Raw genomic sequence first — 16,869 nt, 5'->3', positions numbered from 1 at the left:
CGGACTCTAGAGCGCAGGCTCAGTAGTAGTTGTGGCACACGGGCTTAGTTGCTCCGCGGCATGTGGGATCTTCCCGGACCAGGGCTCGAACCCGTGTCTCCTGCATTGGCAGATTCTTAGCCACTGCACCACCAGGGAAGTCCATGGAGTACCCCACTTTTTACTCCAGCGGGCCAAGGCCTGACAAGGGACTGCAGGGCCTGGGGCCCAGGGCTCCCTAGCCACTGGGGACATTTGGGAGGTACCCATTTGGGCCCCCTCTCCTGTGATGGCTGGAAGGAAGGACTCTTCACCCCATCCGTGCTCTGTGTCGCCCCACTCCACTTTTCTTCATCTGACAGCTCGCACCCCTCAGCTTTCCTCTACTCCCCCAGTGCTCACCTCACTCACCCCCCAATCTCCCAAGAGCGCTAGAATGGTAAAAAGCACAGAACTGCCTACGAGGGGGCATGAGGGTCAAAGGGCTGGGGCCGGGAGTTTTCAGAAACTGGCCCTCCTGCTAACCCCAGGGGGTTAACAGTTTCCCCCCAGTTATCAAACAGGACACGATTGAACCATTGTACTTTTATTCACATCCTGTATTTTGGCATTTTCCAGAGAAGGACAGGGGAGAGACAGGGTGGGGAAAAGACTGAGGCAGGAGGGTGAGGGGGGTCCCCATTTCCCTTATGTCCCTCCTTGCCCGACCACACGGGGAGCAAACACGAAGTGGGGAGGGGAGGCACAGAAGCCCCCTCCCGTGGAAGAGGCTGCACAAAGCTACACCCACACCACACACACAAACAAGCCCGCTCCACGCCACGCCGGCAGGATCACAGAGAAGCAGAGCACTATGGGGTCAAGGGCAGGAAAGCTACAGTCTCCTCACAGACAGGCAGCCGGCCCCTCCTGTCCCCTTCCTGCTCTGTCCCCAAAGTCTCCCGAGCGCCCCCCGCTTTGCTTGGCCATTCTCCCATGGCCACTAGCTTCTTCCCTGCTGCCGGGGACGAAAAGAAAAAGGGTAACAGAGCAGGGGGGCGCCCGACCCTCATGCTGGGTGGTCTGTCCCCCGCCCTCAGTGGTAAGGGCTCAGGGCAGGCTCTTAGCTGGCCACTCTCTGGTAGAAGTAGATGTAGCCCAGGTCCTTGGGCGGCTTCTCAGAGGCACACACTTTCTGGTCATTGTAGATCACCCATCTGGGGAAGGGGGTGGGGGGAAAGGATGAACAACCCGGGCATTCGCAACTCAGTCTCTCTGACGTGGCCCCTGGAGTTGACCCTGGTGACTCGGGGGCAAAGGCTCCCAACATTCTCTGCCTCGGTCCCCAAACCCACAGTCCAGCTGCCACCTGTCTCAAGGGAACGTCCTAATCTCACAGGGTCATTCCTACTCTACTCGGTGTCTTCAGACCCTGTGGTATCTTTACAGCCACCTGCACCCATTCCTTTTAGGTAGGCATCAGCAAGCTTTGTCTGTCAAGGGCCAGACAGGAAATGTTTCAGGTTTTGCAGGCCATCCGGTCTGACACAACTACTCAGCCTGCCTGTTGCAGCGTGAAAAGAGCCACAGGCAATACATAAACGAGTAAGTGTGGCCATGCTTGTAAAAACGTTATTTATAAAAGCAAGTGGCGGGATTCAGCCCTTGGGCCCTAGGTTTGCCCATCTCTGCCGTCAGGCTTTCTGCCAATTTCTGGTGAATTTGCGCCACCACCAGGCAATGCCTTATTGTCCCTCACAAATATTCTAGGACTTCCAGGATGCCCCTCCCCACCCCCAGAAACACTGTCCCATTCAAAAGGCACGTGCTGTCCCCTCACCTGCCTTCCTTCTTGACGTGGCATACGTAGTGACCACACATGGTTGAGGTGCCCATGTGACTAATGAAGGCGAAGAGCTGATACTCTAGGGAGGGAGGGGCAGGGGAGGAGACAGTGAGGGCGGATGCACCCAGCAGCTCACACCCAGGACGGGATTTCAGGGAGTGTGGATCAGCCCCCGCCCGTCCTGGTTCCCCGGGACACTCACTTCCAGGACCGTCCCGGACCTTAGGTCCCACCGGTATGGACTCGGAGATGGAGTCAGCAGCTGAGCGGCCCTCGGAGATGTCCATGGCAGCTTCCGCGTCCAGGTCGTCTATGTGACTGAAGATCCAGTCCACAGCCCGTTCTAAACTATTATTCTGGGAGAGGAGGGAAGCGTTACTTTTTATTTTTTAGCAAAGTCAGGGTCAAGAAAGCCCCCAGTGAAGGCCTCTGCTCCCTTATCACAGCCGCTAAAGGGCAGAGCCCCAGACTGGCCGTACCACACAGGTCATCCTCGGTCTTGCTCACGAGGGATGGAACCTCGCTCCCACCCGCTTCTTCCCACAGGTCCCGCCCTCATCTGGGGACGCCCATACCGTGGCCCGCAGGGCTTTCAGGGCCTGGTCCCGGGAGAAGCCCATGGAGACGATGGTGGTCACACAGTCCTCTGGCGGGGGGTCAGCTGCTGCGCTTGTGGAGCCGGGCCCACTGGAGCCAGGCAGGATGAGGGGGTTTGCAAAATCTGCGGATGTGAAGGGTTTGAAGTGTTTGCGGGAGGGTGCTGGCCCTGCCTGCTCACCACCCCCCAGCTCCCCAGCTCTGCTTACCCGGGTCATCCATGTGCGACATGACCCAGTTCATGGCGGCCTCGGCCCCGCTGTTGCCCGTGTAGTAGACTGCTTTGCGGCAGGCGTCCATCGGGAAGCCCATCTCCACCAGCTGGATGATGACCGATTCATCCAACATGGGCGCTGTTGGCGGAGAAGCGCAGGCACAGGGGCCTGACTCCTTGGGCCACTCCCTGCCCCTCCTCGCTCCCACAGTCCACCCCCAGCCCTCTTCCAGCCACCCGTTCCATGTGTTTTTCCTCCATGGCCTGGCACCTTATTCCAGAACTAAAATGACAAAACGACATCACGTGTGGCCAGCAGTATCCTCAAGGTACAGAACTGAGGCTAGAGGTCCCCCGGGGAGCCCCTTCCTTGCCCATTCTCTCAGAACAGGCCGTTTCTGGAGTATGATAACCTGCCCCCGCCCCCTACCCAACTCGAGGTGAACGAGGGCAGAGGCCATTAGCCAGCCACACAGAGGATGTGGCTGGGGGTGCTCTATTGGTCCTCACGTCCATCAAGAGGGCAGAGGAAATTTGAAAGGGAGGACAGGAGAAACACAATGGACAGGGACAAGGGGAGGCAGGCAGAGAAGACCCCCATCAGCAAGGGAAAGAGACAGGCAGGAAGAAGAGTCACTAACATGTCGGAGAGGAGAAGTGAGGGGAGCAGAAGGAGTCTTCGTCTTCGTTGCCATAGAAACCAAGGCTACCTTTGGGCTCATCCGGAGTGACCAGGGGTGGGGCAATGTCGGGCAGCTCCTCCTCTCCAGGCTGCAGCCCTGTGCCCCTCAGCTGGGAGATGTCTAGCTCCTCTGGCATCTCGATGGATACATCTGCAAGTGGAACAGCAGGACAGAGGTCACCTCAGCAGCTCCCCGAGGCCCTCTGGGTATAAGCACTCCAGGAATCTCAAGCCCCTGCCCCCATCCTGCTCTGTAGTAAGATGCTGCTCAGAGCAGGACCCATTGCAGGGTTCTCAGTGTAATAAAAAGCATCAGGGGCCGGGGTTCAGGAGACCAGGATTCCAGTCCTGGATCTACCACCAATGAGCCACGAGCCAGGAAGGCGCCTCCGAACGCGCCGCAGAATGATTCTATACTTCCGCGGGGCTCGACTTATCTAGGAAATGAAGTTAATTCTGCAGTTGGCGAAGTCATCAGGGGCCTGTAAGGCCCGTGAAAAACTGTTTCAAGGTTATCAAAATGAGAGCATCTTGCCAATTATATAAAACTATGAAGGTAACTTTCGGTTTTAGGTCATAACTATGAAATCGAAGAAGTGCTCAACAACAAGATCCTACTGTACAGCACAGCAAACTGTATTCAAGATCTTATGATAAACCACACTGGAAAAGAACGCGAAAGAAAAGGAATGTGTATATATAACTGCATCACCTTGCTGTACAGCAGTAATTAACTCAACGTTGTAAATCAACTACACTTCAATTAAAAAATGTAGTGAAAAAAGTAAAAAGTCAAAGAAGTCTTAATATTTTTAGTCAGCGCTTTTCAAACTAGACACATTTTGAAACATCTAAGGTAATGTTTCCCCTTTCGGAGGGAAGCTGGAGAAGCATTAGTTTATGTGTTAAGGCCCCTTCTTTTTCTAGCGCTTTCTGCTTAGCCTCCCTTGCTCGTCCCAGCCACCATACCCAGTTTCTTGGGCACCCAGTCTAAGCCGAAGGTGAACTTCTTGATCTGGATGACCAGGTAGTCAGGGAATGAGGCAAATCGCGTGGTCCTAGGGAAGAGAGAACGTCCTGGTACCCAGAGAACCTCTCCTGAAAGCCCCACCCCGGGTTCAGCCTGTCATGGATAGAAGCCCTAACAGCCCAGAAGACACTCCATATTCTTTTCTTGCCCTGGTCAGGCATGAAGAGCATCTGTAGCCACGGAGAAGCAGAAGCCGGGGAAGTGAGGGGGCGTGGGGGGGGCGGCGGGCATGGATTTCATGGCTGAAATCCCGGCAACCAGAGACTCTCACATCTCAAGCTCATGCCCAATGATGGGTTAGCAAAGAGTAAGATCATATACTGGAAGTTTCAATTCTGTCCACGACTGTCACTGAGTGCCTGTGCTTTGCCGGGATCGGGGAAGTGAGCGGAGAGAGGCTGCCCTGGAAACTGATTCCATCCCAAGAGAGACGAGGGACTGGTAGGGGCAGGTCAAGGTAGCGTGTCGCAATTATCCGAGTCCCCTCCTGGTGGGGCCGCCTGGACCGGGGCACCAGCCTCAACTGACACAAGTCTGAGATTACGACCACAAAGGGACTCGAGAATGCAAAAGAAGGGCTGACAGCATCTTTGGGTTTACACTGACTCGGGCCCAGACCCACAGGACTTACTTTACGGCTACTGATTTGGCCTGGAGGGCCGTGCTCCAGAAGTCATCTACCTGCTCGGGGGCCCCATAGGCCTCCAGGCAGGAGCTGAAGGGCACCTGGGCCCGAACAAGTCCTGGCAGTGGCAGCTTCTCCTCTTCGGCTTGCCGCTTCTTCTCCTCATACTCCAGGAGCTCCTCTGGTGACAGAATCAGTGGGTGGGTCCTTCAGAGGGGGCTGCCTCTTTCCCCCCTGAGCCTCTCCCTACTGGCGCTGCGTCCACGACAACCTCAGCTCCTCCACCTCTCCAAACCTACCGGACACACGTCCGTCTGTGATCTTGCCTCTTTCTCAACACAGCTCTGCTGACCAGCTGCAGGCAAGGTTAATCCCACCTGCCCCCAACAGCCCCGCCTCGGCCCTCTGGCCGCGGAGCAGGGCGGACCACGGGCTCTGCTTCTGTAAGGCACCCAAGCACTGCTCCCAGGCCTCAGCCTCCGCCTCCAGGCCCCGCTGGGAGAGCAGAGTGCCCACCTTTGTTCAGGGCCGCGTCCATGGGCACAGGCAGCTGCATGATGTAGTCCACTCGCTGGGTGTACTTCACCTTCTCCGTTGCCAGGCACTTGATCTTTTCTTCCACCAGGAAGCGGAACACTTCATTAGGATTTTCAGAGCTCCGGCAATTCCTCTATGGGGAAGAGGCAGGGTGGGGAGGTCTGGGCAGCCAGGCACTGGGATGGGAGCCTAAAAGAGTCACTGGCGGGTCAGGGAGAGAGGGGAGTGGAAGAGAGACAACCACGAAGAGGGGCAGGGATGCCAGAGCAGAGCAGAAGCCTTCCCTAATCAACCCCGCCAGTTCTGGCCCATCCGGACACGGTGGGACTACGTGGCGAAGTGTCTGTACTTTCTAAGTGCTAAGCAACCGCCTATCGTTTTCTTTGGGTGCATCCTTCATTAGGCTGCAAGCCCAGCGACTGTGAGGGTCGCTCCTTTGCTGCGCTTCTCAGGTGCAGCCGCTCCTCGCAGGGAAAGCTCAGGGCGTGTAGGCTGTGGGGTCCCGGGGCTGGGAGTGGGTTAGGGCTGATAGGAAAGAATGGGCAGCAAGGAGAAGGGAGGGACCTGAATCGCAGGCAGACAGCAGGTGTGTGAAGAGCGCCCTCACCTCCACCATGTTGATAAGGTGAAGGAAGAATTCTTGGGCATCCTGCTGCCGGTTGGTGGAGAACTCAGGGTGACCCTTGCCAATGAGGGCCTTGAACATCCGAGGGGCGATGCCATCTTGGACGTCCTAGGCAGAGCCAGGGCGGCGATTCAGCTGGGGCCCGAGAGGCCACCAAGTGGCCTTCTTTAGACACCTCCCGGATCTCAGTTTGCCCACAATTCCAGAGCCTGAAAGGGATGGAGGCCCAGACTCACCTTCTGTTCCGGCACCTGCTCCCCGTCGCCCGACTCTGCTGCTGGCTTGGAATACTCTCCCGAGAGAAGGCCATGGCCCAGCTTGGCCCTGCGTTGACATCCAAGAGAACCACTCAGCTTCCATCTGACACCCATCTACACCTCATCCTCCCCAACTCAACCCCTGCTCAAAGCCCCCTTAGACAACTCCCTTAAATGTGAAAAACCTTAGATTCCATGGGAACCCAACTCAAGGCAGACAGCGTGCCCAGCAGGCAGTCATCTGAGAGCCTCTAGCCGGCCGGGGGCTGAACTGCCTCTAGCCGGCCAGGGGCTGAACTGCCTCTAGCCGGCCGGGGGCTGAACTGCCTCTAGCCGGCCGGGGGCTGAACTGCCTCTAGCTGGCCGGGGGCTGAACTGCTGTCCACTCCAGGGGGTCATGGAGGAGCGAGAAGGCGCACAGGACTGGCTACATACACCTGGGTGCTGAAGTCCTGGGTCGGGTCCGTCGGGGCGTTCTGGAAGATCTTCTCCAGCTTATCCACATATCTGAGAGCAAAGGGAAGGGTCATTGGAGGGGCTTTGGTCCAGCCCCAGAGGAAAAGGGAAGGGAGTAATTATCTACCAGCTCAGGGAACAGGTTCCCTCCAGAGCGGGGAGGCACGCAGTTGACCCTTGGGGTCCACTTCTTTCCAGCAACCTGCCCTCCCTCCCATTTCCAACTTGGTCGGCATGCAGGGCACTCCAGCCCCGTCCCTGACAGAGAGTCGGGGGAAGGGAGAAGACAGCCCAGGAGAAGGATAAATACGGTTCATATTCTTTGAACAGAATGTGTCAATGTGTTCTAAGTTTTCACGTGTGTACCAGGCCTTCCCAATTAGACACTCACTTATGCTGAGAACCTGCCTTTCTTCTATCGTCAAGTCCCTAGCCCTCCCCTATCCCCAAATGCTCCATGTACCTGTTAGGTGCTCACCTGATGTCACTGGCCTAAAATAAAGACCACCTGCTCGCCCTTGAGTCAGTCAGGAGGCCTCGGGGGGCCCTGGGGTTGGGTGTCTGGCCCCACCAGTGGGTTTGTGTGTGGCCGGGTTGACAGTGATGCAGCCCTAGAACCTGCTCCCCTCGCAGTGTACCAGGAGCTAAGACTGAGCTAGAACAGAGGGTCTGAGGGCAGCCAAAGGAGGGTGCCTGGAGGCTGGGGGCCAGGGGAGGAGCGGGCGTCATGGGCGCAGAGCCCGGGGGCTGGCCTGGGGGAGAGGGCAGCACTCACTTCCTCTGGAAGTCGGGGATGCTGAAGAGCACCTGGACCACCGAGTTGAGGTAGCAGCTGTTGCCCAAGTTGCGGATGCCTGTGTAGCCGGGCCCGAACAGGGGCTTGAGCGGCACCCCCGACTCCTGGATCAGCTCCCACTCGCCGATGCGCTGGTTCATGTCTATCTCCAACTCCGTCATCGTCTTGTCCGTCTGCACAGGAAGGGGCACCTCAGACAGGCTAAGGAACGCAGCCCTGCGTCTTTTCCGTTCTCTCACTTGGTCTAGGACGAGAGCCAGCTGGAGCCTGGAATGTGCTGAATTACGGGCTCTGACACGGGAGGCCCATTGGGTATCCTCCAGTGCAAGTTCCGGAAGGCCACAGGCAACTGTCCCAGGGGCCCGTTAGGCAGCAGGCCTCTGCCCAAATGAGCGGATGAAACGAACTCAACTCCCCCGAGCTAAAGCGTTCATCCATGCTGAAGTCACCCCTTCTCACCCTCAGATCACCCAAGCATCACTTCCTCAGGGCCATTTCCTCCATTCCCTGGACTAGGCGGCCCCCTGGAAACTCCTGCACACCCTCCACAGTCTGCAGTAACTCCCGTATCTGCGTGAGCATCTGATCAATGCCTGCCTCTTATCTGGAATAGAAGCCTATGAGAGCGAGGACCACCCCGTCTCATTTGCAGTGACCAGCACATAGCAGGGGCTCAGGAGTAGTCAGTGAATGATGAAACGATTCTAGAAGCTGAAGGGGTCTCACCTTCTGCATCTTCAGCATGTCGATACCAAAGTGGGACAGGTGCTCGGCCAGGTTGGGGTCCAGGACCATGTCATCCTCGTCGTATGAGTACACATCTAGCATTGGAAGCAGCAGCAGCGTCAGAGGGGGCGGCTCAGGCCCAGCCTGACCACCGACCCCACCCCCTGCCCTGAGGGGCCTCGGTGGGACAGAAGGACGAGCCGTGAGGGTAACGCTCTTGGCACCCTCGAGCATCAGTGAGGCCGTAAGCCCTTCTGGGACTGGCTGTCCGGGAAGATGGGGTGAAACAGGACAAGGGTTGGAATTCCTTGTGCCTCCACCCTACAAGTAAGGTTCTAGAGTGAGATGGGTTTGAAAGAATACTCACTAAGAGACAACGATGGTGACCCCTAGGAAGGGGACTGAGATTTGGGGGTTAACTGAAAATTCAGTTTTACTGCAATATTTTCATCGTTTATCAAGAGAACAAACTGGCGTCTTGTTCGTGTCACGTGAGATGAGTTAAGGGTTAAGACCCAGCGATTTCCGCGTGGAGGTGGTCGGCGGGGGGGGGGGGGGGGGGGGGGGGTAGTACCAGCTCCGTCAGGTGTGATGGTGCCCAGCTTGACGGCTAGCGGGTAGCCCGTCTCCCTGTAGTGCTCCACGGCGTGGTTGTTGCCCCCGCTGCCGTCGAAGTAGCGCCGGCCACAGAGGATGGAGCCATCGGTCAGGTTGAGCCACAGGTTCTCCCTCATGTCGCACTTGGAGCACTTCCAGCCACTAACCCCGGGAGAAGAAAATTAGCCGAAATATGGGTCAGGGGGTTATGGGAGAGGTGGGTCCCCCGCTGGTCCAAGACCTCTCTCTTCTGCTCTCCTCTGGAGATGCCCTCACTTAGCTCAGCTCCCCCAGGTCTCCCTCCTTAGCCTGCTCCCGACCCTCTCTCCCAGCAGACCCCCAGGAGGGTGGCCTCTTGGCCCCAGCTCTGGGGGCTGCACCCCGAGGTGGAGGGGCCAGGCCTCACCAGGGAGGGATTCGAGCAGGGCTGTCCAGCTGCTTGACGTTGAAGGCATGCTTAGACACCTGCCGTACTTCCCCATCCCAGGCCTGCACCTCCTGCTTGCGGGAGGCTGAGTCGGCCGACAGTAGGGCCTCCACCGCACTGGTCACCTGGGGGAAGCAGAGGGTGAGAGACAGGACCCAGCCCATAGCCCCACGTGCCCCTCTAGCCCCGTGGTCTTCAGCTTTCTCGGGCCTTGCCCACGACATCACTGCTCTGGCCCCGCCTGCCCTAGAATCTTCGGTAGGGCAGGAAGGTATTCATACCCGATCTCTGACAATGTCAGGCAGTCCCCCCAACCCATCCCGGGCTATCTCCAGGTAATCCGGCAAAATGACGATTTTTACATCCTCATCGTATTCATACTTCTCCTCGTTGAGCTCAAACCCGCCTTCGACACCTGGTAAGACAGGGAAGAAGAGAGGGGGTAGGACCACCACCACAGGTCAACACCCCTCCTCTGAGACAGCACTTCACCTTGTCCCCTCCAGGGCTTCAGGGCCACAGATCAGGCCATCCTTCTGGGGCTTTCCTAGTACCTCTGAGAGCAGGAATGGCCAGCTCAGGGAGGAGAACAGGACGGCCGTGATGCTCACCGATAGCCAGACGGGTGGGCTTCTTGCGGGGAGGGTCTCCAGTGCCTGCAGTTGTGTCTTCCTCTTTCTGCAACGAGGCAGGAAGGGCAGCGTCAGCCATGAGCACCAAGGAAGGTACAAATGAGGAGGATGGACGGGATGGAGTGGGCTAATCTCGGAAGACAAAGGAGCTAAAAAACACACATGCTGGGTTTTAATGACACCAACAGAAATAGGTGAGGGGGAAACTGAGGCCTGCGGGAGGTCAGGATGGAACAGACAGATTCAATACGGGGGCCCAGTGGGATGTGCCCGAATGTCCTCAGGCCTCGCCTACCGGGCGCCGGGTCCGCCGGAGGTGCAGGTACACTCGCTGGCCGGTCTTGTTGAAATGTCTCTCCACATACTGTTTCCCAAAACCCAGGAATGTGTTCATGCAGATGTAGAGGCCACCCTCAGACTCCTGCAGGACAAGAGGCAGGGGAGGGAACACAGGCAGGATGAAGCCTGGCCAGGGGAGACCAAGACCTGGAGTCAGAAACTGCTGGTTTCCGGAAGCAAGATCTGTCCTCAAGCACCGTGTGGCTTGTGGCGAGTCACTTAGCCTTCTAGGACCTGGCACCTGGCTAAGGGTCTCCCCATCCTCCTGTGACTTTGATAACAACCCACAAGGACACCGGGGCTGAGCAACACCTATCAGTCACCATTCCTCTTCCTTCTTGCTTCTTCTTGGGAGCCCTCTGGTATACTGCAGAGAACTCCCTTTACCTCTTTCCTGGAGCCCAGAGATCCGGAGAGTGAACGGGGATCAACTACCATAGACTTGGAAAGACCTCCATGTCAGACACTGAACCTAATCTAGGGACACCATGACCAACCCCACCCGACCTCTAAGATTCAGCAAACCTTCCAGAGCGGAGGAGCACAGATGCCAGCACCTGAACAAGACACCTAAGCCCGAGCTCGCCAGCAAGGCCAGACCTTTCCCTTCCCTCACTCTACTAGGCAGTCGATCCCTGGTCCACACTGGTCTCCTCCTTCCTTGCCTGCTGAGGTCTGGCTCCAGGAGAACAATGCCTTGCTTGGGGCTCACAGCTGAACTGGGACCCAGTCTGGCAAGGACATGAAGTCCAGCATCCTCCAGTCACCGCCCTGATGCTTCGCCCCTCCCGCCCCCGACCAATAACCAAATCCCCACTGAAGTCCCATCAACCTCCAACCTCAAAGCCATCCTCTTTCTAGAACCATCTATCAACACCTTCTGAGACAAGAACACACATGACCCAGGAAGAAAACAGGGAAAGACAAGTGTCCACTGTAAATCACAGCTGAGGAGGGAAGACGGGCTTTCCCCAAACTGAGCAAGTCCACCCGCGCCCTTGTGAAGAGAGTGATGGAGAAGGAGGAAATTGGACAAGAGTCTTCCCTCAGATCCAAGCAACAACAGGCATCTTCTTCCTGGAATTAAAGCCTCAGTGGCCTTGAAAAATTCTCTGCTGTGAGTTAAAAATAGGGCACCAGGGGCTTCCCTGGTGGCGCAGTGGTTGAGAGTCCTCCTGCCGATGCAGGGGACACGGGTTCGTGCCCCGGTCTGGGAAGATCCCACATGCCGCGGAGCGGTTGGGCCCGTGAGCCATGGCCGCTGAGCCTGCACGTCCGGAGCCTGTGCTCCGCAACGGGAGAGGCCACAACAGTGAGAGGCCTGCGTACCGCAAAAAAAAAAAAAAAAAAAAAAAAAAAAATAGGGCACCGCACCGCAGTTCTCAGTCCCATAGATTGCTCTGTACCACTCCCTAGAACAGTGTGGGTTATAACGTTCATGAACAAATACAGCATTTCTCATCACGGAGGTCATATAAGCTTTTTCTACCATGAACCCAATTTGAAGATAATCAAATATGCCAGAAGTTGGTTAGCAAAGCCAACCAATGGAGATCTCCTGACTTGGAGTGAGAGAAGGAAAGTGTAATGAGATTACAAAAGCCCCTTTTGGATTGTTCAAACCATTACTAAGGAGAGGGACAGGCGTGTAGAGAAGGAGCCACTGTAGGTAATTGAAAGAAGGGAGACTTCTACCATCTGTTGATAATTGAGGAAAAAACCTTTCCCTCCTGAGAAAGACAGTGCTTCACCAATGTATGCACTTGATAAGACTGGGAGGCCTCTGGGAGCTCTGCAGTGATTAAACTCCTATGTTGCAAAGAGAAGACGCTGACTCCACCAAAGATTGGGAACCCTGGAGCTCTGCTCTGAGCAGCCGTCCTCTTTTAGCTCTGCCAAAGCCAGACTTCAGAGAAGCAGCACATTGTCTGGGGCCCAGATCAAAGCCTAGCAAACCAAGTAACCTACAAATCACAGTGATGATCCTGAACTGGGCCTCAGATCACGCTGCTATCCCCAGCACTGGCGATGCATTAATGAAGCCTTTCCACTCTGACTTGCAGTTTTCCCGGCCATGAGCTGGTCTGGCTGAACACCCTGGGCAGGGCCCAGCAGCGGCTTGAGGGAGGGGTGGTGAGGGGGGCGGATCCCAGCCAGGCTGCTGCCCTCTCAGTTCAGGCTCTGGCCTAGCTGGAGGCTTGTGTCTGCCTCAGGGTGTCACAGGAAGGCAGAACTGCAGGAAGGGAGGGAGGTACCGGGTGGAGCCTGCAAAACGTGAAGCACGGTGTGGGCGGCGGCTTTGCCTAACTAGTCAGGAGTGGGAGCGGGATGGGAAAAGGGCCTTAGTACCCAACACGAAAGAAACCACCTCTCTGGGAATACTTTCAAAAGGGTTCCCTCTGCTCTCTGTGATGGGCGGGAGAAAGAGAGAGGTTTGCGGCCATAATTCACCTCAAAGGAGAAACAACTAGGGCTTTCCTCTCCTCTTTCCTCCTCTCCCTACCACCAATGACCCACCTCCCCGGCCCCTGTCCATATTAACCATGGGTGGAGGCTCTCTAACTCTGCCTTTTTCAGAACCGGGTTTCTTCAAGGCCACTTCCAGACTACTAGTCGCCTGGGAACTGCAGTCCCCACCCTCCTACCCCAACCCGGGCCCAGAACTGTGTGTGGGGGTTGCACCATCCCTCCCACACGAGACTACAAAACCCGGAGAGCCATGCGCGATAGGCAAGGCCAACTCCCAGGCTTTCGCAGGGGCCCACATGGGAGATGTAGTCTGGCAACTGGGTTGCGCCTCTGGCTTAGAACGGTAACGAAGGGAGTGAGCGACTACAATCCCCACAGTGCTCCACGAGACCGGGTGCGGGTGAGGCGGGCGCGGTGGCTTCCGGGGGCGGTAGTCACACGACAGCTCCCGCGAATTCGAAGCAACGGCAGGGGTAGCGTGGGAGACTACAAGTCCCATGGTGCACCGCAGGGAGGCGGTGGCCCAAGACTTGCAGGCCCCGGCGGAATGACCAGGGCGATGGAAGGAAGTCGTGCTCGCTGCGGCCGTGGGGAATGGGCTTACCGGTGTGTCGAAGGAGAAGGCGCACTCGTCTTTGTGGACCCGGTCTCCAGCCTTGGGGACCCGGATAGTCGGTAATACTGACAGCAGCGCCTCCTCACTCAGCTCCGCCATGACACCGGCAGCAGCTCCTCGACACACAGCGGCTCCCACCGCTTCTAGTCCCCCACCCCCTACCCTTTAGTCCAATGAGCGCCACTCGTTAGGCGCATGCGCTGAAGGAAAGACAGGCGAGAATGGCAGTTGGACGGAGCCTGCCCGCTAGTGCTCCGCCCTCTGCCCGTCTCTTGACTATCGCCAATGAAAAGCGCTTCTAATGCAATCGATGCTCGGAAGAGCCAATCCCACTCCTCCAGGTTAGAGCGCACGTAGAGCAGTGAGATGGGTCCCGGAGTTTTGGCTGCTGGGACTCCGGTACCCTACAATCCATTAGTGTGCTGTCTATTGAAGAGCAGAAACTGACGGTGGTTTAAACCAGTCAATCCCAGAAACTTTCCTGGGGACCTGTCCAATGGGAAAATAGAAGGGCAGTTGTAGTATTGATATTTGAAAAGGGGCTGTCCAATGAGGCGGGGTTTGAGAGTTAGTGTCGAGTGATTGCTAACTCCGTCGACCAATAAAGATTACGATCTCTTTGGCCTCAGAAAAATCTTCATAACTCTGTCTCCAGCTGGATATGTACATAATAATTCATGATTCTATTTTTTAATAAAATCATTTGATTTCGAAACTGAAGGTCTCAAAAGCGAAAACTGGCATTCTGCAAAGTCTTACGACAGACAGCTCGCAGCCCGAACAAAAGTCCCTCTATCGAGGAGGCGTCACCCCTGGCAAGTCAAGCCGTCGTCCATTGGCCCCACCGTCCCCATGATAGACGTCCTCCCAGCCCAATGGCTTCCTGCACTGGAGGCGGGTCTCACATAGCGGACCTATAGGAACCAGGGTCGACTCAGCCAATAGGGTCAAGGCAGGGGCGTGGCGGGAAGTTTGAAACTTAGCTTCGGGAGTTGAGGATCGAGCTGTTTTGCATCCAAAGCTGGAACTGGGGCCCGGTAAGTGATGTGAATAAATTAGTGAATAAGTTAGCGGGCCCCGGAGGCCCAGAAGGAGCTGCCTTGTTGTCTGTATCGGTCATCATCCCCTCTGAGACCTCTGGCCCGGCGGCCAGGCGCTTCCTCAGCGGGGAACTGGGGAAGTTCGGGTGGTCTGGAGTCAGAGGGCGAACGTGGTCGCGGTAGGGACTGAGACCTGAGTCACTTCTCACAGGCATCCCTTCCTCGCCCGGGCCGGGCCCTGCCCCCTCCTATTTCTCCTGCTTGAGATGGGCTCAGCCAAGAGCGTCCCAGTCACTCCAGCGCGGCCTCCGCCTCACAACAAGCTGCTGGCTCGCGTGGCGGACCCCCGTTCACCCAGCGCCGGCATCCTGCGCACTCCCATCCAGGTACTCAGGATCGGGGTGGGGGAGGCAGCGAAACTGTCTGAATTTGGGGGCCTCTGCCTAACCTGATTCTGAGAGCGCTCACTCCCCGCCACCACCCCCCGCCTTATTTTCCACATTCTCAATCCCGGTGAAGTAGGCTGGGTGTCTGAGGGCCTTGGCAATTCTCGTCTGGAGTGTGGACCTGAGGCTAGAGACCTGGCGGGGAAGAGTGAGGGCCCAGACTTGTTCTAGCCTTTGGTCCTGACAGGTAGAGAGCTCTCCTCAGCCAAACCTGCCAGCAGGGGAGCAGCTGGAGGGCCCTAAGCAGTCCCAGGACTCAGATCCCCGCTCTCCTACCCTTGGCATTGCACGGACACCTATGAAGACCAGCGGAGGTAAGTGTTGGGCCCAGGGAATCCTGGTAACGCTGTCACCTGGCATCCTTGGGTGACAGCATTATCAGAAGGGGCCTCCATCCTCCTGCTTTGAACCCATGTCACTCTTTTTTTTTTTTTTCTCGGTACGCGGGCCTCTCACTGCTGTGGCCTCTCCTGTTGCGGAGCAACAGGCTCCGGGCGCGCAGGCTCAGCGGCCACGGCTCACGGGCCCAGCCGCTCCGCGGCATGTGGGATCCTCCCGGACCGGGGCACGAACCTGTGTCCCCTGCATCGGCAGGCGGACTCTCAACCACTGCGCCACCACGGAAGCCCCCATGTCACTCTTTTCTCAACACTTTGCTCCCTCTCACCAACTTCTCTCTTCCCAGTCCCTCACCCACCAGGGCGTGACTCCTAAGGCTCATGTATCTTGTCCTCCTTGCTGAATGCTTTGTAACAGAGGGTCACTATCTCACCTCACTTCTCCCCCCCATAGAGCCCCCAAGCCCACTGGTGAAACAGCTGAGTGACGTATTTGAGACCGAAGACCCCAAATTAAATCTTCCCCCAGAGCCTGTTCTGCCCCTAGAGACACCTTCATCTTCTCCACTGGACTTGCCTCTGGGCACCCAGTTTTCCCTTGAGGATCAGATGTCACCTTGGAGCCAGACTGAACTCCCCTCCAGGCAGGTGTTTTCCAAGGAGGAAATAGGACATGCCTCAGAAACCGCTATGGCCAGCCAGGACTCAGACAAGCCCTCGAGAGACCCCGAGACTCCTTGGTCTTCAGGTACAGAATCTAAGGGCAAGGTATGGGGTAGAGAAATTGGGAGAACACTCTGGGATAATGTCCATGAATGGATGGAGGAGAAATAAACTGTAAACCCCTAATCTTGGCTCCTTGTTTTAACTCCTTACCAACTCTAGGTTCTAAGTGCAGCAGATGGAAAGCAAACAGCAAGGTGCTAGGGAGATCTCCTCTCACCATCCTGCAGGATGACAACTCCCCTGGGACTCTGACACCACGACAGGTAAAGGGGGAGAGGGTGAAAGCTATTACTAGGAAATCCAACGTAAAGATGGGAGCCCTATTCCCCTATCTTCTCTCCCCTGAACAACCTCCCGCCCTCCCTCATCTTGCCCACTGCCTTTTGCAGGGAAAGCGGCCTTCTCCCCTGAGTGAAAATGTTAGGGAACTAAAGGAAGGGGCCGTTCTGGGAACTGGACGACTTCTGAAAACTGGAGGACGAGCATGGGAGCAAGGCCAGGGCCACGACAAGGAAAATCAGCACTTTCCTTTGGTAGAGAACTAGGGCACGCACGGCCCCAGCACTGGGACTCACCAGGGGCCTAGTGATATTCTGTGTACTCTCACCCCTTCTTTCCCTGGGAGACTGGAAAGGCTCGTTTTCTTCAACTCCCCCTACACTACCAACTCTGGGACTGAGAGCTTCCTTGGCTTCCTTTGTGTTTTATGTGTTTCTGTATATTAAAGCAAGTGATTTTAAATGATTTTTTTTTTATCGGAGTATAGTTGCTTTACAATGTTGTGTTAGTTTCTGCTGTACAGCAAAGTGAATCAGCTATACGTATACATATATCCCCTCTTTTTTGGATTTCCTTCCCATTTAAGTCACCACAGAGCACTGAGTAGAGTT

The 16,869-nt window shown here is 56.4% G+C and overlaps 2 protein-coding genes across 6 annotated transcripts; one reads left to right on the top strand and one right to left on the bottom strand.

Annotated features, from left to right (window-relative positions):
• Positions 1–549: 549 nt before the first annotated feature.
• USP5 (ubiquitin specific peptidase 5) lies at positions 550–13,608 on the bottom strand. Of its 4 annotated transcripts, none has more exons than XM_082665383.1 (20): positions 13,418–13,608; positions 10,301–10,426; positions 9,985–10,051; positions 9,655–9,788; positions 9,353–9,498; positions 8,924–9,108; positions 8,350–8,444; positions 7,603–7,796; positions 6,807–6,878; positions 6,351–6,438; positions 6,097–6,222; positions 5,469–5,622; positions 4,959–5,133; positions 4,267–4,355; positions 3,257–3,448; positions 2,611–2,754; positions 2,380–2,525; positions 2,007–2,160; positions 1,799–1,883; positions 550–1,175 (listed from the first exon to the last, which is right to left on the bottom strand). In XM_082665383.1, exons 1-20 carry the CDS (start codon positions 13,526–13,528, stop codon positions 1,082–1,084), a joined length of 2,577 nt encoding a protein of 858 aa, XP_082521509.1. In that variant the 5' UTR covers positions 13,529–13,608; the 3' UTR covers positions 550–1,081. The 4 variants fall into 4 exon arrangements, with proteins under 4 accessions (XP_082521509.1, XP_082521510.1, XP_082521511.1 ...); XM_082665384.1 differs by having other exon boundaries at positions 9,928–10,051; positions 13,418–13,602; XM_082665385.1 differs by having other exon boundaries at positions 3,326–3,448; positions 9,928–10,051; positions 13,418–13,602.
• A 1,127-nt stretch (positions 13,609–14,735) lies between these two features.
• CDCA3 (cell division cycle associated 3) lies at positions 14,736–16,524 on the top strand (the record flags this gene model as incomplete). Of its 2 annotated transcripts, none has more annotated exons than XM_082665422.1 (5): positions 14,736–14,855; positions 15,103–15,229; positions 15,783–16,001; positions 16,139–16,242; positions 16,369–16,524. In XM_082665422.1, the coding sequence occupies 5 exons, from the start codon at positions 14,736–14,738 to the stop codon at positions 16,522–16,524; spliced, it is 726 nt and encodes a 241-aa protein (XP_082521548.1). The 2 variants fall into 2 exon arrangements, with proteins under 2 accessions (XP_082521548.1, XP_082521547.1); XM_082665421.1 differs by having other exon boundaries at positions 15,708–16,001.
• Positions 16,525–16,869: the final 345 nt, after the last annotated feature.

This window comes from Grampus griseus (genome assembly GCF_964374135.1).
Source record: "Grampus griseus genome assembly, chromosome: 11".
Lineage (NCBI taxonomy): Eukaryota > Metazoa > Chordata > Mammalia > Artiodactyla > Delphinidae > Grampus > Grampus griseus.
The sequence above is the reverse complement of the archived record's forward strand: the minus strand, read 5'-3'. Positions and strand labels throughout refer to the sequence as shown.

What these genes read in the sequence shown, in the direction of transcription:
- USP5 (XM_082665384.1), bottom strand. Translation starts at nt 13,528, where the DNA reads ATGGCGGAGCTGAGTGAGGAGGCGCTGCTGTCAGTATTACCGACTATC. An exon ending in CTGACATTGTCAGAGATCGG is followed by an intron (nt 9,499 to 9,654) that starts GTATGAATACCT and finishes TGCTTCCCCCAG; the next exon opens with GTGACCAGTGCGGTGGAGGC. An exon ending in ATCCCCGACTTCCAGAGGAA is followed by an intron (nt 6,879 to 7,602) that starts GTGAGTGCTGCC and finishes CTTTGCTCTCAG; the next exon opens with ATATGTGGATAAGCTGGAGA.